Source organism: Melanerpes formicivorus, unplaced genomic scaffold, assembly GCF_026170545.1.
Source record: "Melanerpes formicivorus ecotype bairdi unplaced genomic scaffold, bMelFor1.0.p_v2 SCAF_26, whole genome shotgun sequence".
Taxonomy (NCBI): Eukaryota; Metazoa; Chordata; class Aves; order Piciformes; family Picidae; genus Melanerpes; species Melanerpes formicivorus.
Genome location: NW_027142378.1, coordinates 9,609,177 through 9,636,726, shown reverse-complemented (window position 1 = coordinate 9,636,726; position 27,550 = coordinate 9,609,177). Strand labels below are relative to the sequence as shown.

Here is a 27,550-nt window from a genome sequence, read left to right as displayed (position 1 = left end):
AAAAGGCTTTCAACCCCTGTAGCATGAAGCTGCTGGGGAAAAACCCTCGTTTCCTTCTCTGAAGCAAGGAAAAGGTGCAGCGTGCTCGGTGGCACTGCCCCCGAAAAACCTAACGTAACCTGCTGGGAAGAGAGGCTCTCCCCAGGGGCAGGCGGCCCCAACCTTTCTGCTGCAAGCAGAGGCTGCCCTACGTGGTTTATTTTCAGCCTCACGGCCGAGGCAGTGGGGCAGGCAGCCGGCGGCGGGTGTGAAGCTGTGAGCCGGGCTCAAGGACCCGGGGGGACGGGAGAGGAGGCTGCCAGGCGCATCGGCCAGGCTGCGCCAGGGCGCCCGCTCCTGCCGCCCGCCGGGGTCGCCGCAGGCCGGGGGCGGGGCCACGCCTGGGGGCGGGGCCGGGCGCTGGCGCGGGGCGGGGCCGGAAGTTCCGGGTCGGAGGGGAGCGGAAGTCAGGACGTGGCCGCCGCAGCGGAGCAGGAGGCGGAGGGCGGGCGGGAGGAGGAGGAGGATGGCGGTGGTGTTGAGCTCGGATCGGCTCGAGGTGTCGGTGGACGGGCTGACGCTGAGCCCCAACGCTGAGGTGCAGCACTGTGAAGCGCGGCCGGGGCAGGGGGAGTCCGCGGCAGGGCGGAGCCGAGCGGGCCCCAGTTCCCCCGGTCCGGTGGAGGCCGGCGGTGAGGCGGCGGAGGAGGCGGCGCTGAGCCCGGAGCGGCGCTGGGGCTTCGCTCTGGAGGAGCTGTACGGCTTGGCGCTGCGCTTCTTTAAAGGTGAGGCTGCCCGACGTTGTGGCCCGCACACACCCTACATTCACACTTCCCCACCCCGTGCGCCATCCCGGGAAGCCCCGGGCAATGGCATCGTTCCCTTCCCCGCTGAGCCCGGCTCCGGCGCACGGCCGGAGACACGGATCTCCTGAAAGCCGTGGAGAGCGGCTCCCTCCTGGAACCACGCGAGGGCCCCGAGAGTCTCTGCTGGGTGCGGCGGCGAGCCGGGGCGAGCGTGGTGTCCCCGTGGTCGGAGGCGGCCTGTGGGGATGCTCTTTTCCCGGTGCGAGAGGTGAGCAGGGGCGGGGAACGGGAAAAGAGCTGGCAGGTTGCCCTGGGTCGCGACGTGCCCCCTCTGCGGGGTCCAGAAGGCATTTCCGAGGTTTTGCATCACTCGTCCTGAAAACGGAAGAAAAAAATAAATCCTTCCTTGTGGCATGTGAAGAAGAACCTCCTTAATGTAGGCGAAAAGTGTTGGATGGCTTTGAGCGGTGTGGGGTCTGCTGACAGCCCGGGGACTGGCGTGAGGTGTCGTGCCGTCTCCACAGGATGCTAACTTCAAGCGTGGCTTTGCCGCTCCGTGTGCTGTCACGACTCCAGCTGGCGGCTGTGCGGGGGAGCCATGAAATACCCAGGGTGTAGACTTGGAGAGGTTTTTTGTCTTGGGATCCCTTGTAGCCGGGTTTGCTTCTGCAGGAAGCCTTTGCACGCTTGCTTTTGTCAAGAGGAGGAAATGGACTCCGTGGTTGTGTGGGGACGAGCTGTGTTGGCCGTAGCATCACATCGTGCCACAGCGGTTTTGAGCACCTCACTGCCATGTGTCACTCTGCAGGCTTCCAGGCTGCTGCTGCCGCTGCTGCTTCACGTGGAGCACAGAGCAGGCAGTCCAGCAATGCATTTTAGGAAGGGACAACTCTGTACGTGAAAGGTCAGTGTTGTGGCAGGTAGTTGTGAGATGATGGCCCAGGAAGATCACCTCTTCTGAGGACAAGCGTTCTGGCAGGTGGAAACTCTGCTAGAAGGAAAATGTTGTCAGTTTTCTTCACCTGCACGCTGAGAGTTAGCAGTGTGTAAGGTTCTAAGCAATTTTCCTGAGCCCAGAATCACAGAATGATAGGGGTTGGAAGGCATCTCTGGTTCTCTGACCCTGTTCTGATGCCCTGTTAGCATGCTAACAGAGAGAGATTGCTAGTTTTCTTCTTAAGCCACACCAACTTAATGGGACAGCTCCCGCAGGACCATAAGAGTCCTGATTGTGTTTTTTTGGTGGTGATGGGTTTGGGGTTTGTGGGGTTGGTGTTGGTTGGTTGGTTTTTCAACCCCTGTGTTGAAGAGCTGCTGCAACTGTATCAGGTTGTGGAAGCATTGCAATTTTACAGCTTGCCTTTCTGTAAGACAAGCTGCTTGAAGGATTTGGTTTAATGAATGTTTCTTCTGCCTCTTCAGTAGCAAATTCCTTGTCTCCATCATCTGTGGTTGTGTTTTTGTCTTGGGTTTAATGTTCTACTGGAACCTGTATTTACAGTTTAAAAATTACACACTGTGAAGGAGCTTGCCTACATTATTGCCGACCTGCTGTCTCTTGGGTCTCATCTATTAATGACATTTATTTTCTGCTTTTATCTTTACTTGAATGGTGAAAAGTCAGTGGTTACTCGTGTCTGGGCTCTCCTTTGCTGTGTTGTTGCAGCAGTAGCTTATTGGTTGCCTTCCTCTTATTAAAAGTGGCAGCATGTTGAAATGAAGCTTAACTGCTGCTCTTTTTGGTACCTCCTGCAATGTCTTTTTACCACATGGGTTTCATAGAATCATTTCACTTGGAAAAGACCTTTTAAGATCATCAACTCCCAAGCATCAACCTAGCAGTACCATGGCCTTTAAACCGTGTCCTGAAGGGACTGTTTGCTACAATTTTCCACGTTGTATGGTGCTGTCAGACTTTCCTCTGTCCTTAACACTGGGATAAGTCACATGAAGGCCCTGCCCATATTTTTTCTTCTGTATATAGTGGGTTTTTTTTTTTTGCTGAAAGTGACAAAACACAGGGAATTTTATTTATAGATGTGACAGTGAGTTGCAGGAGCTTGTAATGCTTGGATTACTGATTCTGCCAGCTCTGCGTGGCTCTGAAAATAATCGGTCTTGTTTCCAAATGATTTTCTTGGATCCACTGTCAAAACAAACGTGGGAGTGAGCATGCTTGTTTAGCAGCCTTAGAGGTGTTAAGGAGCAAGTAAGGATTCCTCCTCAGCTTCCAGGAGCAGCATATGAGGGATCTGAAAGTTGGTCCATGTTCATAGAGTCATAGAATGGGTTGGGTTGGAAAGGACCTTGAAAATCATCTAGTTTCAACCCCACCCCACCCCTGGTATTGGCAGGGACACCTTCCAGGTTGCTCAGGGCCTCATCCAGCCTGGCCTTGAACACTTCCAGGGAGGGGCCATCCACAACATCCCTGGGCAAGCTGTTCCAGTGTCTCACCATCCTTACTGTAAGGAATTTCTTCCCAATAGCCAGTCTAAATCTCTCCTGTGTTAAGAGGCCAATGCTGAGGTCTTGTTTCTGATCATGCCTGTTAAAACTATCATGATTTGGAGATGAGAGGTTGTCTTTGAGGAGCTTAGTCTTGCTTAAAGCTGGTTGATATCTGTGCCTCAGTGCATGATATTACCTGCTTGCACAACTGCTGTGGAACAAACAAGTGAGTCAGGGGAACAATGGTGTCTGGATTAACTGGTGCTTGGAATGGAAGGAATGGAGAGAACAATGGCATCTGGATTCACTGTGGTGCTTGGAATGGAAGGATGCTAGAAGTATCCCTTTGTGAGGTCTAAGGGTAAGCAGCAGTTGCTAGTGATGTGGCTTCCTTTCTGCTTCAGTGTGCAGGTTGACTTGTCTAGTTGCAACTCCTGATGTATTTTGTTCCTCAAGCAGTTGAATCTGATCAAAAAGCTTTGGGTTTGCTCATTACAATGACAGCTGACATTTGTCTGTGGTGGCATATTGCCTGTTACAGCACTGCTGAAAGACAAGCCAAGGAGGCAGTGTGTTTTAACAGTGTGAGAACAACTGAAACCAGGCAAGGGTATTGAAGAGAGTCAAAAGCTACTTTTTTTCCCCTGTCTCTGATGAAGACAGAGGCAGATCTAAAATGCCTGACCCTGGGTCACTTCAATTGTCAGGCCTTGGGCTGTGCAGGAGATGTGCACTAACCTGGGGTGGGGTTTACTTTCTTTGCATCTATAATGGCTTGTGAAGAAATGGCTTTTCAGAATAACAGAGGCATGGAAAATAGATGGTGAAGAGTGCTCCAGTCTATTTTTCCTGTGAGAAACAAGGGGTTTCCTTTCAATAGGCATTCTCTCCCTTACTGCTCTGCCGGGCCTAGTTCAGGTCAGCCAGCATTTTGGCTGCCATTAAGGAGCTACTCTGCCGTGCTGGATGCAGCGTACAGTGGAGAACAGTCATGTTCCTGAAATGGGCACATTTCTCTGTCCTGTGGACTGTCTCTAATTGTGTGCCCTGGGGCAGCTGGCAGGATGGAAGTGTCTCTTGACAGCTTATTCCGCTTGCTGAGCCGCTATGAGCTGTGCCAGGGAAGGTAACTTGTTTAAGGTGTAAACTGCATCCTGTGGTAGGAGGGGTCAGCTTGCAGAGCTCTGCCAGCAGATCTCTTCCACTATGGTGTTTATGGTTTTCCACATCCTGTCATTGAAATACCACTGCACCCAACCTCCAGTATAGGACAGTCCTTAAATCACATAACCATAAAATGGTTTGGGTTGGAAGGGACCCTAAAGATCTACTTCCAACCACCCACCCAAGCCACCACCACCATGGGCAAGAACACCTCCCACTAGACTAGGCTGCTTGAGGCCTGGGCAACCTGTTCCAGTGTCCACCCCCACTGGAAAGAATTTCTTCCTAATCTCTAGTCTAAATCTCCCCTCTTCCAGCTTCAAGCCATTCCACTTCATCCTATCACTACAACCTTTTGTCAAAAGTGCCTTCCCTACCTCTGTTGTAGGCTTCCTACCCTTCAGGTACTGGAAGGCTGCTAGAAGGTCTCCCTGGAGCCTTCTGTTCTCCAGGCTGACAGCCCCAGTGAGGGTCTGAAGTGTTGATGCACTGTCTAAAGTGACTTGCAGTGTGTCACCTCTGAGCAGACAATATGCAAACCGTATCATTTGGGTATCTAAAGCACTCCTGCTGTGTGAAGTACTCTTAATTTCGTGTGACTGCTCCAAGTGATTTCCTCTTATCCCAAGAAGAATGCATCTTGAGCTTCAGCAAGACATCCTCCTAAATTGATTGTTTGGCCTTACCTTTTATTTTTTGGGGCTAACTTGATGGCATGATTGTGTTCCATAAGCTGAGCAGGCACTTACTTTCCAGCATGTGAAAACCCCTATAACAAACTGCGTTTGATGTGAAGTTGAGCTTTGATCACACTTAATTGGAAGGGAAGGGGTGGTTGGTAACCCTTCTCTTGATGCAGAACATCTTCAAGAGAGGAGAATTAGGAGTGGAAGAGGGTGTACTGGGATCTGCAGGCAGTGATTCAGTTCTCACACTCCGGAGTTTCAGTCTCGCTCATTAAAGCTTTGCCAATGAATAGCATTAACATATGTGACTTCTGCTCTTAAAAGCTATGAGGGGAAAAAATCACACTTCACAAATGGTTTTGTAGCTCCTTCTGGATCACTCAACTGAATTCTGTCCCATGGGAGTTAGGCATTTAGGGTGAATGCAGTAGGTGAAGTTAGAGTTGAAGCTGCACCGTGTTGTGCCATGTTTCTTACAGGGGGAAAATCTGAAGTCAGTCAGAGGTAAGTGCCTTGCATGAAGTGCATTTCTGAAACACCCTTGAGTCTGAGTGTGGGGTTTTATACCACTTCCTGTCGATGGTACAGTGCCACATGGTGACATTAGCTTTTGCCAAGTGCTTTTTATTCCTAGGTGTAGCTTCAGCTCACTGTCGTGTTTGCATGCCAGTACAGACGGTGGTCCTCAGCCACAGTTAACTGCCTGTGATGCAAAGAGAGTCCTTAGTGTTTGAAGCACTGCTTTTCTGGACTGTTCAAAGGAGTTGCCCTCAATGGATCTCAGTTTTGGGGGCATCAGAACAAAGTAGCTACTGCCAAGGACAGCTGTAGTATGAAAAGCTGATACTGGGTGTGCAGAGATCTCCCATTTGGGGATGAGAACACCAAAACAGTGTGTTGTGGTTTCATGACACACATCATTAAGCTGGAAGAGGGCAGATTTAGACTGAGTATTAGGAAGAAATTCTTTCCAGTGAGGGTGGTGAGACACTGGAACAGGTTGCTCAGGGCAGTTGGGGATGCCCCCTCCCTGGAAGTATTCAAGGCCAGGCTGGATGAGGCCTTGAGCAGCCTGGTCTAGTGGAAGGTGTCCCTGCCCATGGAGGGGAAGTTTGAACTAGATAATCTTTAAGGTCTCTTCCAACCCAAACTATTCTATGAACCTATCTATCATTGAGGCCTGAGCTTGCAGTAAGTGGGAGCCAATCTTTATCCATGTTCTGGCTGAACTACTCATGTCACTAGTGAAGAGCCTCTGTGTGTGTATATATGTCCTTACTTCCTAAAGCATTGTAGGTCCATAGCTTGCCTTGTCCCTGAACCATACCCTTAATCACTACTGGGGTTTGATCTGTTAGTGGGCACTGCTTAAGCACAGAGTTTAGTTGACTTGAGAAATTATTCAGGTAAATAATGATTTTGTCCGGCAGAGAGCCAGGAAGGTGATTAGAGGTCTGGAACATCTACCAAGCAAGGAAAGGCTGAGAGAGGTGGGGCTGTTTAGCCTGGAGGAGATTGAGGGGAGATCTCATGAATGCTTATCAATATCTAAAGGACAAGTCTCAGGAGAATGGAGCCAGACTCTTCTCAGTGATGTCAAGTGACACACAGGAGGCAATGGACACACACTGGAGGCTCCATGTAAACATAAGGCAAAAAACTCTTCACTGGGTAGATAGCAGAGTACTGGACCAGGCTGACCAGAGAGGTTGTGGAGTCTCCATCCCTGGAGCTATTCCAAACCCACTTGGATGTGTTCCTGTGTGATTTCCTTTGAGTGCTTCTGGGCTAGCAGGCAGGGCTGGACTACGTGATCTTCAGAGGTCCCTACTATTCTGGGATTCTGTGCAGTATTGACAGGAAAGAACTCTCCTAATCTGTAAGAAGCTGCCAGCAGCACAGGAGGGTTGTGTAGTTGCTGTGTTTACTACTGCTGCATGCATCCCTTGGATTTCTCACTGTTCCCTAGAGCTCTTTGATGTTGTTCAGCTTCCTGACAGCTGTATGAGCTGTGTGGGTAATACCTGCTCAAATGGCATGTCCGTGGATGCTTGAATAAATTGGGCACTTGTCTGGACTTGCTAATGCTCTTTTTAGGCATATTTGACTCTGTAGATGGCCTCATGTCCTCTGGGTCACTTTATCAGCAACAACTCCAAGTCTCTGGGATAATTACAGAGTGTGGTTCATGCTGAAGAATTCAACTGAAAAGCAGCTAGTAGGCAACTTCACTCTCTTGACTGGCTCCAAGTATTTTGCTGAGAGTTTGCTTCTAATGTGCATTACTACAAGTCACTGAACGCCTGTCTCCAACTCTTCTCATCTGTCTGGTTTTCTTTCTTATTACATTTGTTTGTTCTTCTTCCCTTGGGTTGCCATCCCTGGAGGTGTTCTAGGAGCATGGAGATGTGGTGCTTCAGGATATAGTTTAGTGGTTGTGGTGGCTGGGTTATGACTGGACTCGATGATCTTAATGGTCTTTTTTAACCATAGTGATTCTATGATTTTTTTGACTTTTGGCTTCCCTTGAAAGTTGGGGCTTGAGGTTTGGCTTCCTGAGATGCATTAGGAAGAGTGGCCAGCAGGTTGAAGGAGGTTCTTCTCTCCCTCTACTCTGTCCTAGTGAGGCCACATCTGGAGTATTTTGTCCAGTTCTGGGCTCCTCCAGTTCAAGAGGGACAGGGATATGCTAGAGTGTGTTTGGTGAAAGGCTGCAAGGGTGATGAAGGGACTGGAACATGTACCTTGTGAGGAAAGGCTGAGAGACCTGGGGCTGTTTATTCTGGAAAACAGAAGACTGAGAGGAGATCTTACTAATGTTTACAAATATCTGAGGGTGGCTGTGAAGAAGGGGCCAGGCTCTTTTCAGTGGTGCCCTGTGATAGGACTGGGGTAACAAATACAAACTGGAACACAGGAAGTTCCATCTCAACATGAGGAAAAACTTCTTTACTGTGAGGATGGTGGAGAACTGGACCAGGCTGCCCAGAGAGGTGGTGGAATCTTCTCTGTCGACTTTCAAGACCTCTCTGGAGATTCCTGTGTGACCTGCCCTAGGTGATCCTGCTTTGGCAGGGGGGTTGGAGTCAATGGGAAGCTATGATTTTTTCCCTTTTAACCCTCTTTCAGAAGTAAATTCAAATACTGCTGGGAGGAGCTGGCTTAGGTGGCACGCTTAGCACAGCAAAGAGATGCTTTTTGGCAGACAGCTGTGGCTATACAGGTTGTGTAAGGTGAACTGGGGCACAGGGACCCTCTTTAGAAGCATATTTCACTCAGAAGCCTGGCAGAATTTCAGCATAGTATCCTTCTCAACTGACTTGCTTTTAAGCATGCTGCCCCAGGATATCAAGAATGATTTCAAAGAGAATTTTGTTTATTAAGACCAAGGGAAGTGTTTGCTACCTAACAAGCAAGTTCTGAATGAAATGTGAAGAATTGACAATCCCCCAGAAGGCTCTCTGGGTGGCTTGAGAGCAGAAAACCCTGAGACCTTTGGAGAGAGCTTACCAGGACATGATGATGGTTTGCATCTTTTGAGGATCACAGACTTCTGGGGGTGGGGAGGGACCTTTGGGGATTGTCATGTTTAACCCTGCTCTTCACAGCAGGCTTCTCATGATTGTGTCCATTTCGAATATCCCCAAGGATGGAGATTTCAAAACTCCTCTGGCCAAACTGTTGCAGTGCCTGATCACACTCACAACTGAAAACACAACACACCACCTCTTAGGGTTAAGTGCAGTTTCCTTTATTTCAGTTTGTCTGCTGCCTCTTGTCCCTAGATACCACTCAGTAGGCACTGGTTCAGCCTTTACATCCCCCTCTTCTCCACCCCACCACACAGTTCTGGAAATACATGTGTTTGTCAAGAGAGATTTCTGCTTTTTGAAGCTGGAAGCTGTATTTGCTATACAGTTGTGTGACGCTGGGAGAAGAGCAGATACCTGCTTCTGGAAGAGTGAAGTGGACCTCTAAGAATGGATAGTAAGGAGTGCAATGTTGATTCTCCTAATTCCTGGATTCTGGCTTCAAAACTAAAGGCATGCATGTAGTGCTTCCTTGTGGTGTTTTAACTAAGTCCAGTAAGGTACTGAACTTACTCTTGAAGACAGACTGAGGGAGTTGGGGCTGCTCAGTCTGGAGAAGAGAAGGCTCTGAGGAGACCTAATTGTGGCCTTCCAGTATCTGAAGGGGGCTAACAGGAAAGCTGGGGAGGGACTTCTTAGGGTGTCAGGTAATGATAGGACTAGGGGGAGTGGAGCAAAACTACAAGTGGGTAGATTCAGATTGGATGTTAGGAAGAAGTTCTTCCCCATGAGGGTGGTGAGACACTGGCACAGGTTGCCCAGGAAGGTGGTGGAAGCCTCATCCCTGGAGGTTTTGAAGGCCAGGCTGGATGTGGCTGTGAGCAACCTGCTGTAGTGTGAGGTGTCCCTGCCCATGGCAGGGGGTTGGAACTAGATAATCCTCGAGGCCCCTTCCAACCCTGACAATTCTGTGGTTGTCAAAAGTGCAGGTTCTCACTGTGCCCTGCAAACACTTGCCCTCCTAAACTGTTCCTGCTTTTCAGAAGTAGTTGCTCAGTTTCTCAATATGCCATAGTTAGAGCTATTTCTTTTCCCCTTTTGCCCTGAGGTTTGCTTCTTTTCCTGTTAATAATTCTGTTCACAAGCATCAGCTGAGCAATTTTGCAATATATAAAAGTCTGCTCTAAAGTTTGGGTGTGAATCATAGAATTGTTTTGGTTGGAAAAGACCTCTGAGCCCAACCTTCAACCTAAGATCACCATAGTCATTAAACCATGTCCCAAGGTGCCATGGCCACAGGTTTCTTGACCACCTCTGGGGACAGGGACTCCACCACCTCCCTGGGCAGCCTCTTCCAATGCCTCAACACTCTTGCAGGAAAGAAATTTTTCCCAATATCCAACCTAGACCTGCCCTGGCACAACCTCAGGCTGTGAAGTGGACTGTCCAGTTTTGGGCTGTATATAACTTGCTCCAAAGGAGACTGGAAACTGGTGGCAGCTCTGACTCCATGGAGAGCGGTTGGTAGTACAGTCATGTGAAGTGAGTATTGTTTACCTCTAGTAATAGCTTCCTCATTTATTTGTTTGCCTCATCAGAAATCAAGCTCTTTTCTTAATGAGCAATGTAAATTGTCTGTAGCGGTGCCTGCTTCTTTGTTTTGGTTTGACAGTGTAAACTTGCTGAGGTAAGTCCTAGCTGACTAATTCATACATCACTTTAAATCATAGAATGGTTTGGGTTGGAAGGCAGCTTAAAGATCATCTAGTTCCTCCACCACCACGGGCAGGGACACCTCACACTCAACCAGGCTGCTTAAGGCCCTGTCCAACCTGGCCTTGAGCACTTCCAGGCAGAGGGTATCCACAGCCTCCCTGGGCCACCTGTTCCAGTGTCTCACCACCCTCACTGGAAAGAATTTCTTCCTAATATCCAGTCTAAATCTCCCCTCTTCCAGCTTCAATCCATTCAACCAATGCAAGTCTCTTCTTACCAGTAAGCTTATGATGGGATCTAACTGGGCCCACTTCAGAAGGTGTTGATGTGGAGCCACTGGATCTCTGATTTGGTTCAGACTCATGTCTTAAGGCCAGAGCTCACTGTAAATGTTGGTGCTGAAGTCAACTGTAAGACTTTCCATTGTGAGAGGTTATTCCAGCTGCCTCAGCAAAGTACAGCAATCAAATTCCCTCCAGGAAAACTCTCCTGTAATTCTAACTCTCTCTCTCTGGAGTTTTCCTTGCCTCAGACCTTGCTCATCCTGTTTTCCATATGAATGGAGAGCAATTGATGAAGCTAAGGTCGCATCTTCCTTTGTGGGAAACCCTTCCAATCCACACTGCAGTAGGGATTCAAGTTCAGGTTTTTTTCAGTGTTCCAGAGAGACAGATCCATAGGGTATGGTGTTCAACTAATCGACATCTATATTTGTGTGGCAATTTCATAGAATTGTAGAATTGGCTGGGCTGGAAGGGACCTCGAGGATCATGCAGTTCCAACCCCCCTGCTATGGGCAGGGACACCTCACACTACAGCAGGTTGCTCACAGCCACATCCAGCCTGGCTGCAAAAACCTCCAGGGATGAGGCTTCTACCATCTCCCTGGGCAACCTCTTCCAGTGTCTCATCACCCTCATGGTGAAGAACGTCTTCCTAATATTCAATCTGAATCTACCCACTTCTAGTTTTGCTCCATTCCCCCCAGTCCTATCACTCCCTGACACCCTAAGAAGTCCCTCCCCAGCTTTCCTGTTGGCCCCTTCAGATACTGGAAGGATCACAGGATGTCAGGGGTTAGAAGAGACCCAGATTGATCATCAAGTCCAACCCCCCTGCCAGAGCAGGACCATACAACCCAGCTCAGGTCTCCTTGGAGCAATTTACTAGGTAAGATTGACTCCAGGTTGTATTGTGGACCTTTCAGCAGCTTAAGCAGATGTGTTTCTTCCAGACACATCTATGTCTTCTGACTGAATTTGTCTAAGCTTTTGTGATTTACCTTACTCCTTTGGTGTTTTTTTGAAAGAAGGAAATCCTAGCAGTGTGTACACAAAATGCTCTTTGCTGTCCTGTGCTTAATCAGTTAATTGCAGTTGTGAAAATACATCTTTTTTTCTCTTTTTTTTTTTTCCTTCTGCAGAAAAAGATGGCAAAGCCTTTCATCCAACATATGAAGAAAAGCTCAAACTCGTGGCACTGCACAAGCAGGTCCTGCTGGGACCTTACAACCCTGACACTTGCCCTGAAGTTGGATTCTTTGATGTGCTGGGTAATGATAGAAGGTAAAAGGGCTGGTGCCCTTGTTGGCCTTAACTCTGTTTTTCCTGTCTGCACACATCATCCAGCTCCACAATAAGACAAGAATTATGTGTGTTGCCTCAAGATGTCTGTGTGAGAGTGACAAGTGAGAGTGGCCCTCTTCAAATACACCTTGGACTGGAAACCTTGAGTCCCAGTCCAGTAAAGGACCTAACAGAATATTATTCATGTTTTCCAACCACATTAGGAAAAGCTGCTGTGCCACCACTCCAGTTTCTCATAGCAATTTAAGGCTTGGCTAGGTGTGCATTCACCTCCAGACCCATGTCTCAGTTGAACTCCACACCAAGGTTAGAGCAGGCCAAGCCTTTTGTCAGTTGTAGCAGCAGTTCACCATAGCTTTTCACCAGAGAGAAGTTCTGAAGTCAGGTACATTATGCATTCTAGCTCTGGGTATATTTTGATGAGATCTGAGCAGTCTCAGGTGTGCCTCTTGCATGGCTCACAGTTCAGGCTGCACTTCTGATGTCTGTTGTGACTATTTCTAGTGTGAAGGTGGTGTGCAGCACAGTGTCTCAAAGCTGGACACAGTGCTCTGCTTTCACCCAGACTGATAGAGCCTGCCTTTAGGCTGTTGCATTCAGCTCACTGAAGCACTGTAATCAGTGGTTGTTACCATGTTTGTTCAGCCAGGAAAATGCACACTTCTCCCCCCCCAACTAGAGTGGAAGAAGGGTAAAGTTACTTTCGATTCATTGGTAGCTGGGAAGCTTTTGGGCATAGTTGAAATTTCTTAGCAAGGGCAATGGCATGTATGAGATTTGATCGAAGCACTCAATTGTGTCTGTTTGAAAGAGTTGTTCTGGGGCAGGCAGAAGAGAGCACTGTGCTATTAGGAAAGCAGATTGCACATAATAGTATTTGGTCTCTGGTTTCCCAGCTGTTTGGGGGTGGTTTTCTCTTTGCTGAGTTCTCAGAGTTCACTCCTGACTTGAGAAGAGTTGAGTCCTGTGTCATTTCAGCTGATTTCTCTCTTGCAGGAAGGAATGGGCTGCCCTTGGAAACATGTCAAAGCAAAAAGCTATGACAGAATTTGTTAAGCTTCTGAATAGGTGCTGCCACTTGTTTTCAACATATGTCACTTCCCACAAGATAGAGAAAGAAGAACAGGAAAAGAGAAGGTAATGTTTTGAGTCCTTTGGTGTTGGAGTATATTGAGTCTGTAAGTTTTGACCTATGGACAATGTCACAGCTAGCTGTCTTGGGAAGAGAAATGCTTGAAGTTTAGGTGGCTGTGGTACCATTTGATCTCTTTGAGTCTTTTTTACTTAGCCAGTAATGAAAGATTATTTCTGAGGTGAAGACACTGAGAATGTAAGGAGTGTTCTTTAAATCTTGCAGATAGTGTCATCAGCTGAAGGAATACGGGCTTCACAAAACATGTGCCCTGATGGCTGTGGGCTAAATAGATACAGAATGTGCAACTGTCAGGTGCTGGCATGAATTAGCAACTCAGCAAAGGCTTTCTTCTACTGTCCTTTACATATCATGTAGTTACTGAACTGTATTATCGATGTAATTCTTGAACATGCCTTAAAGCCAGGTTTAAGGTTGCCAGGCATTTCTTTTTCCTACTGCTCTCTCTTACAGGTAGCATAGTAATGGGCTAGAATCAGTATCAAATTATGATAGGTTAGAATGAATACCAAAGATAATACAGAATTTGCACTTGCCATACTGCAGTAAAACTAAACAGTAATAGCTCTTCTTCGTGTGTCCAGTAAGACACTTGAGCCACAACAACCCTGTGCGACATTACAGGCTTGGGGAAGGGTGGCTGGAGAGCTGTTCAGTGGGAAAGGACTGTGTTGATTGTTGTCTGGCTGAACATGAGCCAGCACTGTGCTCAGGCAGCCAAGAAGGCCAATGGCATCCTGGCCTGGATCAAAAGTAGTGTGGCCAGCAGGAGTAGGGAAGTGATTTTGCCCCTGTACTCAGCACTGGTGAGGCTGTATCTTGAATACTGAGTTCAGTTTTGGGCTCCTCACTACAAGAAAGACATTGAGGTGGTGGAGCACATCCAAAGAGCAACGAAGCTGGTGAAGTGCCTTGGATGCAAATCTCATGAGGAATGGCTGGGGGATCTGGGGCTGTTTAGCCTTCCAAAGATGAGGCTGAAGAGAGACCTCCTTGCTCTCTACAACTCCCTGACAGGAGGCTGGAGCCAGGCAGAGGTCAGTCTCTTCTCACATGCAACAAGTGACAGGACAAAAGGAAATGGCCTCAAGCTGTGCCAAGGGAGGTTCAGGCTGGTTATGAGGAAAAATTTCTTCCCAGAAGGGCTTCTCAAGCATTGGAACAGGCTGCCCAGGGAGGTGGTGGAGTCACCCTCCCTGGAGGTATTTAAAAGATGTGTGGCTGTGGTGCTGAGGTTTAGTGGTAATGGCTTAGCAGCAGTGGTGGATTGTGAGCTCTAGGTGAGCAGTTGGAATGGATGATCTCAAAGGTCTCTTTCAGCCTCAACTGTTCTGTGATTCTGTGGCTCCTCAGGCCAATTGAAGTGGGAAGAAGTGATGCCAAACCAAAAGCCTTACTGGGCAGGCAAAAGGCAGGTTACAGCATGTTGAAAATAACTCATCCTAGGATTGTAGGAGTGCTGAAATGGCTAATTGAGTTGATGTTGCAGAAGAGAAGAGGAAGAACGAAGGCGGCGTGAAGAGGAGGAGCGCGAGCGCTTGCAGAAAGAGGAGGAGAAACGCAGGCGAGAAGAGGAGGAAAGGCTGAGGAGGGAAGAAGAGGAGAGGAGGAGAGTAGAGGAGGAACGACTTCGGATGGAACAGCAGAAGTGAGTAGCAGAGACTAACAACACTTCAAAGGAGACAACAACTGCCTTGCACTTGAGATAATTGTATCTAACTGCTTAAGCAGTTCGCTGGAATTAAATACCTGCAGTTCAAAGCACTCGAGTCCAGCAGTGGCATTTGCAGCCTTGGTTAAGAGGGATGCAGTTTGCAGGGAATCATTATCCAAATGTGTTATTGTGTGCAGCTTTCTCAGATCAAAGTGCCATAGAAGCTTTGTTTAAAGGAGTTTTGGGGTTCAGGAGCTGCAAGTCACAAAAAGCTGTGGCTCTGCTTTTTAAACGATGAATGCTGCACTCAGCTGAGCAAAGCATCCAGCTGGAAGTGTTGCTTGAACTTGGAAGTTTCCTTTCACAGAAGGCAGAGCCTTGTAAAAAAGGCTAACTGAAATTCAGTGGGGTGGTTTGAATGCATGTCTGGGATGTTCTAACTCGGTAGTCTTAACACCACCTTCGTAAGAGTCCTCCCTTGCTTGGAAGTGTGGTGTGTCTGCCGATCTCATTTGTCCACTGGCCATCACTGGATCATCACCTTTCTGAAAGGAATAGAGAATTCACCTTCAAATGCACTTAACCTTTGTTTGTGGCTTCAATTCAATTTGAAATCCTTTGAAATATACAGCTCTAGTTATATTTCACTGTTCCCACCACATCCAGTTGTTGAAAACATGGATCTAGCTATGGACATAGAATATTTCAGAGAACAGTAAATCATCAACCTAGCTTTGGACACAAGGAGAACAGTAAATCACCAAAGCTATTCCACATCAGTCAGCAATTATTTTCCATAATAAAAATGCCTTTTCTGATCCTGTGCTTGCTGTGGAGTGGCTTTGAGAAGGGAGGAAATATCCAGAAGTTTTAGTGTTTGTTTAACAAGGTGAGAGCCAGAGGACTGTAAAAGACAGACAGAACTGAACAGAAAATACAGCAATAAAGAATGTTGGGCAGGGCTAAGTAACAGAAGTGGCATGCATGGAAGTGAAGTGGCTATTGCTTTTTACAGGAGTAGCAGTTGTGTTTTAAGTGGTTGTAGCAGGTTTCAGAGAGAGTTTAGACAGAAAAGCATGTGGGTGAGTATATACAGGCCAAGTGTATCTAGGTGAGTAAGAGATTGAAGAGCAGTACATCTTGCCCTTTAGGATACTAAACCACTCTAACACTGCAGCTTTTAGAATATACATTTTGGGGAAGGAAGAAGAGGGGGAAGGAAGTAATTATTCCTCTCGTTGTGTGATAACTTTCCTTCCTTTGAAGCATCAGTAGCTGGTCACTGATGGACACAACATATGAGATAAACCCTAATAGCAAAGCTAGTAACAGTTAATAAAGCTAACTGTATAGTTAGCCCTTTGGAGAGAGGAGAAAAGCTGAGCTCTATGTGCAAGTAGCCTGTGCTTCTCCTGAAGCTTCAGCATTTGAGTTTATTGGAGGCACGTGAGAGCAGACTGTTGTGTGAAATAGGCCACAGCCAGCCATGCTTTTCATATTTGTTTGCATAGTGTCCTGGGAAATGAAGATGGATTTGCCAAAAAGCACTGGTGTGCTGCACCCACAGCAGGTTCTTTCTTACCAGTATTTGCTAGAAGGATGGTTTCTGTATGGTTGCTGGCTTGTTGGTACTTTTTCCCCAGAGGAATCAAATCTGTGTTTTCCCCTTGGTTGTTTGGGAAACTGAGTCATTCATTTTATAGCACTACCTCTTTATCAGACTGCAGATTGAGAAGTATGTGAAAGCTCTTGGGTTTTTTGCTGGTTTGGTTTAACATTTGGTGCTTTGAAAGACTGGGTAGAAATCGTTGCTCCCTTTATATTCTCAGCATATTTTTTTTGTCTTTAGGCAAAATTCACATTTCTGTCACCTCTGGGGTCTGTGATGTAGATTTGATTTAATTGGGTTTTGGCAGGGATTCACTTACCTTTGAGGTCACTTAAACACAGGGCTTCTTTCTCAATATCCTCAGCTGCTTGTAATCTTCATACTCTCTCTTGGTGCCACTCTAGGCAGCAGATCATGGCAGCACTGAACTCCCAGACCGCCATCCAGTTCCAGCAGTACGCAGCCCAGCAGTATCCGGGCAACTACGAGCAGCAGCAGATCCTCATTCGGCAGCTCCAGGAGCAGCATTACCAACAGTACATGCAGCAGTTGTATCAAGTCCAGCTTGCACAGCAACAGGTAGGGCCAGCCAGCTGAGAAACTTAGATTCTGTGTCCTGGGCTGTCTCCAGGAGACACTAACTTGTCTGCCCCTTTATCTCCTCGACAAGACAGTTGCTACAAGGAGGGAGAATATTCTAGTGACTAAGGCTGCTTTAGATTCAAACACCACAGCCTCTTTTGTTTAATCTTTTCAAGTACTTTTCTGAAGCAGCTGTTAATTAAGAACATTCTAAGCAGCCATTACTAATTACTTGGTTTGATATTATTCTTGGGAACCAGATGTGCTCTGCTGCAGCATCTGTTGGCTGTGTAATTTAATGGAGGTACATACCAGTGCATCTGAGCATAAGCAAACCTCTTCAAGTAGCTCTCCATGTTGGTGTCACACCTGCAGATGTGTGCAGAGCAGCAGGTTTGGATCAGCCAGGTGCTTCCAGCTGAATGTGCATTAACATCACTGTTGGGTTTAAGATTGCTCCTCCCTCTCAACTTGAGCACTACAGACTTCTTTCTCCTTTGGCATCTATTGTTTGACATCAGCATCTCGTTAAATTGCTTGCCTGCAATAGAGTGCTCATGGTTTGGGTGGGAGGGCAGACTTTCATATCTCTGGTAAGAACAGGTGACAGTGGTACCTCACCTTTTGCAAGGGTTTTCTTGTGCCTAGGCATGAAAAGCTGCTACTTTGCCTCAGGGGATCTTCCATGTCTGGCAGATGCAATATACTCACATCTCAAGCTGTTTTAAAGCTCAAGGATGTCCATCTGTAGCTCTTAGATGTAAGCCAGACTTCACTCTATTATGTCTGACCTCTCTGGGAAGGACCTGAATCTTTAATGGCCTGTAACTGCCAGCCTCAGGTCTACTGCTCTTAAACTAAAGACTTAAAATTATCACAGGATGCCAGATTAGAAGGGACTTCAAGGATCATCTGGGCCAGCCTTTCTAGTTCAAATAAGATGGCCTAGCACCCTGTCAAGCTGAGCCTTACAACTGCCTAATATAGGGGAGTCCACTGCTTCCCTTGGCAGATGATTCCAGTGTCTAACTGTTCTCATGGGGAAACATTTTCTTCTGGACTCAATCAGATCAGTTCAGTAAGTAATCTCCTATTAGGTCACTTGCATTTTGATGCAGTTGATGCCCTCAGAAAAGACCTGTCCAAGGAAGGAAGCTATGTGAACCTCATGAAGTTCAATAAGGCCAGGTGCAAGTCCTGCACCTGGGTCAGGGCAATCCTCAGTATCAGTACACTCTGAGGGATGGCTGGATTGAGAGCAGCTCTGTGAAGGTGGACTTGAGGACACTGGCAGATGTAAACCTGGATATGAGCTGGCAGCGAGCTCTTGCAGCTCAGAAAGCCAACTGTGTCCTGGGCTGTATAAATAGTGTGGCCAGAAGGGATAGGGAGGGAGATGATTCTCTACTCTGCTCTCATGAGACCCTCCCTGGTGTGTTGTGTTCAGCTTTGGGGTCCCAAATACAAGACAGACAGACACCTGTTGGAGAGGGTCCAGAGGAGAGACACAAAAATTGGTCAGAGGGCTGAGAGAGTTGGGGTTATTCAGACTGGAGAGAGGAATGCTCCAGGGATACCCAACAGCTGCCTTCCAGTACCTAAAGGAAGGGGTGGTCTGAGAAGAAAGAACTTTTTGTCAGGGCCTGTAGTGACAGGACAAGGGGCAGAGGTTTCAGTCTGAGAGAGTGGAGCTTTAGATTGCATGTGAGGAAAACTTTTACAGTGAGGGTGGTGAGACACAGGCTGGATCAGCTTGCCCAGAGAGGTTGTGGATACCCAATCATTAGCATTATTCAGGGTCTGGTTGGGTGGAACTTCTGAGTGGCCTGATCTAGTGAAAAATGTCCCTGCCTATGATGAGGGTGTTGAATTAGATCATGAAATGGCCTAGGTAGGAAGGGACCTTAGAGATCATCTTCTCCAATGTCCCTGCCATGGGCAGGGACACCTCTCAACTAGACTCAGACGCTCAAGGCCTCATCCAACCCAACCCTGAACACCCTCAGGGAGGAGGCATCCACAGTCTCCCTGGGCAGCCTGTTCCAGAGTCTTACCATCCTTGTACTGAAGAACTTCTTCCTCAAATCCATTTAAAACCTAATCTCCCTTGGCTTAAAACCATTCCCCCTTGTCCTAGTGCTAGACACCTTTATGAAAAGTCCCTCTCTAGCCTTCCTGTAGAATCCCCTCAGATGTTGGAAGGCAGCTGTAAGGTCCCCCCAGAGCCTTCTCTTCTCCAGGTTGAACATCCCCAGCTCCCTCAGCCTATCTTCATAGCACAAGTGTTCCAGCTGCTGGATCATCTCTGTGGCCCTCCTCTGGACTCACTTCAATAGCTCTGTGTCCTTCTTTGGATGGGGACACCAGAACTGAATGCAGTATTTGAGGTGGGGTCTCACCAGAGCAGAGTAAAGGGGGAGAATGGCCTCCCTTGCCCGGCTGGCTATGCTTCTCTTGATGCAGCCCAGGATGTGGTTGGCTTTCTGGGCTTCAGGTGCACACTGGTGGCTCATGTTGAGTTTCTCATCCACCAGCACCCCCAAGTCCTTTTCTTCAGGGCTGCTCTTGAGCCAGTCACCTTGATGACACCCTGGTACTGATGCCTTGGTGTCATATTGATAAGCTAACACTATCTAGTCTTGTCCTCAATGCCTTCTGTAACCAAGAATTCTCCCTTGAGACTCTGGTGGTGGAGACACTGCTGCTCATTTCCCTCCATGCTATCAGCACTGCTCCTTTCAGTCACGGCTGTCTGCTTCCTGTGGACAGGAGACTCTTGCCCTCCAAGGCCTGGACAAAGCAGCCTTTCTTTTACAGTGGCTTGCAAAATAAAAAGTCTGCCAGGCAAATCTCTACCTGGCTGACTCTTGGAGAGGAAAGGATGAAGAACAACCACATAACAGCTCAATTATCTAATCCTACTTCTGACTTTCCAGAAGGCTCAGGTAGCCTCTGCAACACTTCTGAGGAATACTTTCCTTTTGGATACCTGTAACTCAGCCGCCTTGGGATCTCTTATGGCAATCAAAGAAGTGCTGTTCTGGCATGGGAACTGCTTGAAAGAGTCCAGTGCAGAGCCACACAGATGATTAAGGGAGTGGAACATCTCCCTTAGGAGGAAAGGTTGAGGGAGCTGGGGCTCTTCAGCTTGGGGAAGAGGAGACTTAGAGGTGACCTCATTCATGTTTATTAAGGGCAGTGTCAGGAGGATGGAGCCAGGCTCTGCTCAGTGATGTCCAATGATAGGACAAGGGGCAGTGGGTGCAAGCTGGAGCAGAGGAGGTTCCATGTGAACACAAGGAAAAACTTTTTCACTCTGAGGGTGACAGAGCCCTGGAGCAGGCTGCCCAGAGAGGTTGTGGAGTATCCTCCTCTGGAGACTTTCAAAACCCACCTGGATGTGTTCCTGGGTGATCCTGCTCTGGCAGGGGGATTGGACTGGATGATCTTTCAAGGTCCCTTCTAGCCTCTGACGTTGTCTGATGACTGCTTACAGATCAGCTTGTAACACCACGACATTTGGTATAATTGTGTGCAGTAGCCTTCTAGAAAAGTTCTCCCTGCTCTACTCTGTCTCAGTGCATAGAACTGCTGTGGCAGAAAGTGGAGACCTGGGCAGCACCTATACAACTGCTCAGATTTTAAATCCATCTGATGTTTGACTATTTTGTCTTCATACTCACTCAGGAAATTCCATTCATTCATCAAAGTCCTGTGCTGATTCAGTTCTTCTTTAAAGAACAGTCCTGTCAGTGATACCTTCTCCCTGTCCCAACAGGGACAGGGGAACCTCCCTGCACTGCTAACAAGGGGCAGGGCTGTAAGCCTTGAAGCTAAAGGTGTAACCCATCCTGCTTAAATCCAAAAGGATGGGGCTTACTTTGTATAATCTCATTTTCAGGTGTGTTTAATCCTTTACACAGGGACAGCATGATGAATTCTGTCAAAAGAGTTCCATTGTACATAAGTCATGTTCTGAAAGCTGCACCTCTGAGCTTTAGTAACTCTCCTCTCAGACCACTTGCAGTCCTTGTAGCTCTTAAGCTTCCTGCTTTTATATTGAATAACTGCTTTTATCAGGTGGATTTGATAGAGAATCCTGCTGAGCAAGTTAACTCACAAATGGGCAAGTACTTACTCGGCCTTAAAGAGTTCCAGCTCTTTTTAGAACTAAATTGAGTTCAGGCTGGAGCCCTCTCAGCCTACTGGTGAAAAAAGGCAAACAAGGAATTACTTTGGATAATTAATTTGGATCAAAAGAGTTCTTGAAATGCAGAACTTCTGTGGTCAAGTGCCAGGGTTTATTATCTGTGCTCTGATTCAGTTGAATCTTTTTGTTCAGGGTGTGTCCACCAGCCCAGAACAAAGTGACTCTGAGTGGTTACTATGTGCTGCTTCTAGCCCTTCCATGTCGAGCCTTGTGGGGTGGAGGGGGAGAATGTTTTGGTTTTGTTGCTCTTTGAAGTGGCTTCAGCTTTTCTGCTGGAAGATGGAGACATCTTGGCAGCTTTTATTTTTACTTGACTCAATTTCTGTCATTTTAGGCAGCCTTACAAAAGCAGCAGGAGGCAGTTGTGGCAGCAACAGGGACTCCTCTGACCACTGCATCGAAGGTGAATGCACCTGCCCCAGGGGACACCCCATCTATTAATGGACAGGCCAGCACACATGCAGACAGCCCTGAAAAAGAGCTGGATCCAGAGGCTTTAGAAGAAGCCCTAGAGAATGGACCAAAAGGTAGGACTGGCCAGCTGCCTTAATGGGAAATACATAGCTAAAGCTTTTCTGGGGACTCAGATGTCTTAAGCACATTTACTATGGCTCTTTGCTTGGTTTCATATGCAAGAGCTAGGGAACAGGAAACAAGAAGAGCACTTCAGGCAAAGCAGATGGGATCCCCTTTCCACTCTTGACTTGAAGGAAAGGGGCATAAGTTTAATGCAGAAATATGTTCCTTCTTATTTGAACTTGGGTCAAAACTGAGTGATTAAGCCTTGCAGATGAAAATAAAGCCAGCTTCTTCTTACTCTCCCTGAATGCAGCCCTAGATGTGGCTTACTCCTGACCTATGTGCAGTCCAGACTGCTGCCCACTCACATTTCCCACCTTCCTCAGACACCTTCTAGTGAGCAGGAAAAGCAGCCTCCCAGCACTTCTCCCATCATTTGTACTTCTGGGTGTTGCTTTCATCCACAATCATCAGTCCTCAAAAGAATTGCTTGGATCCCAGTATGGAATCAGCACCAGCACAGTCCCTGCCTGCACAATGATGTGCTCAGCTGTTTCAGTCACTATTTTGACCATTTCTAGACCAATGCACCACCTCTGGTTCCATCAGATTGAAATGGGAGGGCTCTGTGTAATGTAGCCATGTCCTTTGTGACAGCACAGCTGTCTTCTGAGTCTTTTCTGTGTCAGCACTGTTGGTTTAAATGCAGTGGATGGGTAAACTGGTAGGATTGAGGTGTGCAGTGTTAGATCTAAACTTGCACTGCATTTCATGCAGGCTTCAATTGTGAAAAGATGTTTCTTCAGTTAAAAAACAAAACCCAACAAATAAAGCAAAAAAAAAAACCACAACCCCACAACAAAATTTCAGTACACACCCCAAAAAAACCAACTTGGATGCTTGTGGTCCTCACGTGCCCCTAAGGCACACTTAGGTATACAGCATGTATATGTATATATATATACACACCTACTCAGCAAGTAGCTGAAAGAAAGATTAACTGAAGTTTTCCCTCCTCCTCTCTCCAGATTCTGTTCCTGTGATAGCTGCCCCATCAATGTGGACACGACCCCAGATAAAAGACTTCAAGGAAAAGATCCGTCAGGATGCAGACTCCGTGATCACAGTGGGCCGAGGAGAAGTGGTTACAGTTAGAGTCCCAACTCATGAGGAGGGCTCTTACCTCTTCTGGGAGTTTGCTACAGACAATTATGACATTGGTTTTGGGGTGTATTTTGAATGGACAGACTCCCCTAACACTGCAGTCAGCGTGCATGTCAGTGAATCCAGTGATGATGAGGATGAAGAAGAAGGTAAACATGCTTACTTACATAAACTGCCGGTCTTGCAGAGCTTGCCATGGAGGAAAACACAACTGAATATCTTGTGTGGTCTCCTAGATCCTCCAGCTTCCAGCTAGCTGGGGAATCTTGTCTTCAGTTTTGAATAGGAAGTGCAATTCTGGACATAACTTCAGTCACCTCATTTGGTCCTGGATAGCAGTTCACAGACTGACAGAATGGCTTAGGTTGGAAGGCACCTCAAGGATCTGCAGAGGGGGTTGGACTAGATGACCTTTGGAGGTCCCTTCCAATCCAGACCATTCTGTGATTCTATGAATTCCTCATAAAGTGAGCATGCTGACTCTTCCTCCTGCTCTGGAGTGCTTTAGCCACAGCCTTGGTGGCACCCATCTGATTTCTAAGCTAACAAAGAGTGCTTTGTCCACCACAGCTCAATCTTTCTCTTGTAAAGCATCCACCCATGTGAACTGACACCTTTTTTTTTTTCCCACTTCTTTTTCCCTTGCAGAAAATGCTAGCAGTGAAGAAAAAGCCAAAAAGAATGCCAACAAGCCTCAGCTAGATGAAATAGTGCCTGTGTACAGACGAGACTGTCACGAAGAAGTGTATGCTGGCAGCCACCAGTACCCAGGGAGAGGAGTTTATCTTCTGAAATTTGACAACTCCTACTCCCTATGGAGGTCAAAAACAGTTTACTACAGAGTTTATTATACTAGATAAAGGTATGGCTGTGTCTGAGGCTGGGCTGTGCAGAAGATGTCATTTTTGTTTGGAATTTTTCTTCAAGCATAACGGATCCTTTTGAGTCTGTGTTTTCTCCTGTCTGTATCTGTATGGTTTGTGTGAACTTTAACAAGTAGACACTGGGATCTTCCTGCTCCCTGACACTAATGCATATTGCATTGGGTTTAACACAGGATCTCCCTAGCCCTTTTCAGCCACTGGAGCTAACCTGTGGAAGTCGTTGGCTCCAGTGCTAAGGTCACACCAGTTGCATTTGTTTAAAACCTCCTGAAAAAAAAAAGGGAGAGGGAGTTGCTGGCTCACTGGCTGTGGGTGATCTGCTACTTCCAGGTTCTGGATGCTTTGAATAACTCCTTAACAGTTAAATTTCAAGGTCCCATCAGTAACTGGTAGATTTGGATGCAGTTCTGCTGTGTAGCAAGTTTCTCATAACTGTAACCGAGTGTCAGATTTTTACACCATTAAAACTTGAAACTTTTTGAGTTGATGCAGTTTAGTAACAAGTTGTCTGGCTTCTGTCCTCTTCAAAGAAGAAACATTCAGCTCCTTAAAGCAGTGTAGTGGCTAAGGATGAACAGCATCCTGAAACCTCTTCTGAAGATGTCAAGTGACCAATAATTAAATGTAACAAGAACAACCTTAATCTCTCTGCCCTGATGCTAACCCTAGAATAATTAAAGAAGAGTTTCTCTTTTGTTTGGTTGGACTCTCCTGAGGCAAGTGACTTTGGAGCAGGGCACAAGCTGTTTCTAAGTTTGGTGAGTTTATAATGGGGTAGACTTTAAACAAATAATAGTAATTTTTCTACCAAGTGTCTAAAAACCTGAGAGCAGTTTTCTGCACAATGTTCTGCTTTGCCTGTGTTTGTAAAACCTTCAATTGAGCACATTGTGCATCTGAAGAACTTGGATGAAGAATTGGAGTCAGTGCTGCACCAATGATGGAGATCACTGCCAGTCCATTTTAGTCTGAACTGGTGATGCTTTGGTGCAAACTTTCTGCTTGAATCTGTTAACTGTTTGCAGAAAGGCAGAGGGCACATACAGACACTTAACAATATAGCTTTAATCTCAGTTTCCTATGGTTTGTTTGGGGCATTTCATGTTTTTGTATAGAGGGGAAAAAAACCAACAAAATGCAGGTGGCTACTTGCCTTGAGGCTGCAGTAAGAAGCAGCTGCTGTCCGTGGAGCCCTGCACCCCAGGGGTCAGCTGTTTTGCCTAAGTGCTGTCTGTTACTGAAAGAAAAATGGTTCCTTTGGGTCTCTCCCAGCAGTTCTTGCAGCAGGACTTCCATTGCTGAGCTGCAGCATGTACAGGTCGAAGGCAGATGACGTTGAGTTGGGAGGGGGAATGGTTTGGATAATCAGTTTGTACATACATGATACTTTACTTTTCTCATACCAGCCGTGGAGAACACTTCTGAAGTGCTTGACTTGTCACCCTGGGTTTGGTTCAGCAACACCATGCCAGCTTAGAGCTCGTTAGTGCTGCTTTAGCCAAAAACACTGTACAATGTTCTGCTCTTGTGTACATAACAGTATATAAACCATGACTTTAGAAAAGTACCTTGCTTTGAGAGAAAACTGTATTTAATGTAAAAAAAAGAGGAAAAAAAAAAAGAAAAACAACTTTACAAAAGGCAGGCACTAATGTATTTCTTCCACTCTGCAATTTAACTGTTTTTTTTTCCTCCTTCCTCCCTCTTCTCTCCTTCCTCCCTCTCCTTCCTTCCTCCCTCTTCTCTCCTTCCTTCCTTCCTCTCCTTCCTTCCTCCTCTTCCTTCCTTCCTCCTCTTTCTTCCTTCCTTCCTTCCTCTTCTTCCTTCCTTCCTCTTCTTCCTTCCTTCCTTCCTCTTCTTCCTTCCTTCCTCTTCTTCCTTCCTTCCTCTTCTTCCTTCCTTCCTTCCTCTTCTTCCTTCCTTCCTTCCTCTTCTTCCTTCCTTCCTTCCTCTTCTTCCTTCCTTCCTTCCTCTTCTTCCTTCCTTCCTTCCTCTTCTTCCTTCCTTCCTTCCTCTTCTTCCTTCCTTCCTTCCTCTTCTTCCTTCCTTCCTTCCTTCCTCTTCTTCCTTCCTTCCTCTTCTTCCTTCCTTCCTCTTCTTCCTTCCTTCCTTCCTCTTCTTCCTTCCTTCCTTCCTCTTCTTCCTTCCTTCCTTCCTCTTCTTCCTTCCTTCCTTCCTCTTCTTCCTTCCTTCCTTCCTTGTTTTTTTCTCTCCATACAAAAATGTTACAGCTCGGTTTGGTTTGGTTCTTTTTATTCCCTCTAAGAATATCTGTTCTTGGGAGCAGTGTTTGTTGCTTTCAGTGGCAGCACTTAACTGTCATGTGTTGGATGTTAGAACTTTTACCTTTTCAGACATTTTTCTTTTGTCAGTTGCCTCTGGCTGTTGGGTAGTACAGTACAAGTGCGATTTCCAGCTACCTTGAGATAGTATTTAATCCTAATTAAAAGACATTTATCTGTAATGCTGTTGGCTTGTTATTGATCTGGAAACCTTGGCATGGCAGTGTATGGCTGGTTAGGTAAGAGAAGCTTGGCCTATTCCCTCTCTTTTTAAAAGTTCACTATCTTGCTAACCCTGTGGGCATAGCAGTCAAAGCATAGAATGGTTTAGGTTGGAAGGGGGCCTTTAAAGATCATCCACTTCTAACCTGCCTGCCATGGGCAGGGACACCTCCCACTAGACCAGGTTGCTCAAGGCCCTGTCCAACCAGGCCTTGAACCAGTGTGGTGGCTAAGGATGAACAACAGCCTGAAACTACAGCAAGTAACCTCTTCTGAAGATCATAGAATCACAGAATGTTAGGGGCAGGAAGGAATCTTGAAAGATCATGCAGGCCAAGCCCCTGCCAGAGGAGGATCACCTGTACCAGATCACACCAGAGCACATCCAGGCAGGTCAGCTGAAGGATATCCAGGGAGAGGCCATCCACAGTCTCCCTAGGCAACCTGTTCCAGTGTCTCACCACCCTCACAGGAAAGAATTTTTCTCTCCAGTTTAAATCTCTTCCAGCTCAAAGCCATTCCCCCTTGACCTATCACTACTAACCCTTATAAAAAGTCACAGGATGTTAGAGGTTGGAAGGGAAGGCCAGGGACCGAGTCCAACCCCCCTGCCAGAGAATCTAGCACAGGTCACACAGGAACACATCCAGATGGGTCTTGAAAGTCTCCAGAAAAGGAGACTCCACAACCTCTCTGGGCAGCCTGCTCCAGTGCTCTGTGAGCCTCACAGTGAAGAAGTTCCTCCTCATGTTGAGGTGGAACCTCCTGTACTGTGGTTTACATCCCTTGTCCCATCCCAGGGTGCAAGTGAGCAGAGCCTGTCCCCTCCCTCTTGACCCCCAGCCCTCAGATATTTATAAACATTTTTTAAATCCCCTCTCAGTCTTCTCTCCAGATTAAGCAGCCCCAGGGCTCTCAGCCTCTCCTCACAAGGCAGTGCTCCATCCTTGTAGCCCTCGGTTGGACTCTCTCCAGCAGATCCTCCTTCCTGATCTGGGGAGCCCAAAACTGGATGCAATATGCCAGGTGAGATCTCAACAGCAGGTACTGGAATGCTGCTCTAATCTCTCCCTGGAGCCTTCTTTTCTCCAGGCTTAACAGCCCCAACTCTCACAGCCTGGCCCCACAGGCCAAATGATTTGCAGGAGAAATGTCTCTAGCAGGCAGAGATGAAGCTGCATGAAAAGTCTGTGCAGGTTGCTCAGCCTGGCTGGGTCACTTTCCCCCAGATGAGTAACTGTTTTCCTGCAGACTGGTGACAACTCCCTTGGCAAAGGCTTGCTCAGGGATGCTTTGTGCCAAAACTAATTCTTACAGGTAGTCTTTGGTAGCCAGCCTGCCAGTGCTGGATAA

General features: G+C 47.1%; 1 protein-coding gene across 1 annotated transcript; it reads left to right on the top strand.

Moving 5' to 3' along the window:
- The first annotated feature begins 481 nt into the window (after positions 1-481).
- ACBD3 (acyl-CoA binding domain containing 3) lies at positions 482-26,157 on the top strand. The gene is made up of 8 exons (XM_068153579.1): positions 482-764; positions 11,756-11,897; positions 12,915-13,055; positions 14,561-14,719; positions 16,739-16,913; positions 21,461-21,653; positions 22,674-22,958; positions 23,458-26,157. Exons 1-8 carry the CDS (start codon positions 506-508, stop codon positions 23,667-23,669), a joined length of 1,566 nt encoding a protein of 521 aa, XP_068009680.1. The 5' UTR covers positions 482-505; the 3' UTR covers positions 23,670-26,157.
- Positions 26,158-27,550: the final 1,393 nt, after the last annotated feature.

Coding starts and splice junctions, on each gene's coding strand:
- ACBD3 (XM_068153579.1), top strand. CDS start 506: ATGGCGGTGGTGTTGAGCTCGGATCGGCTCGAGGTGTCGGTGGACGGG. Junction 11,898..12,914: donor GTGCTGGGTAATGATAGAAG/GTAAAAGGGCTG, acceptor TCTCTCTTGCAG/GAAGGAATGGGCTGCCCTTG. Junction 13,056..14,560: donor GAAGAACAGGAAAAGAGAAG/GTAATGTTTTGA, acceptor TTGATGTTGCAG/AAGAGAAGAGGAAGAACGAA.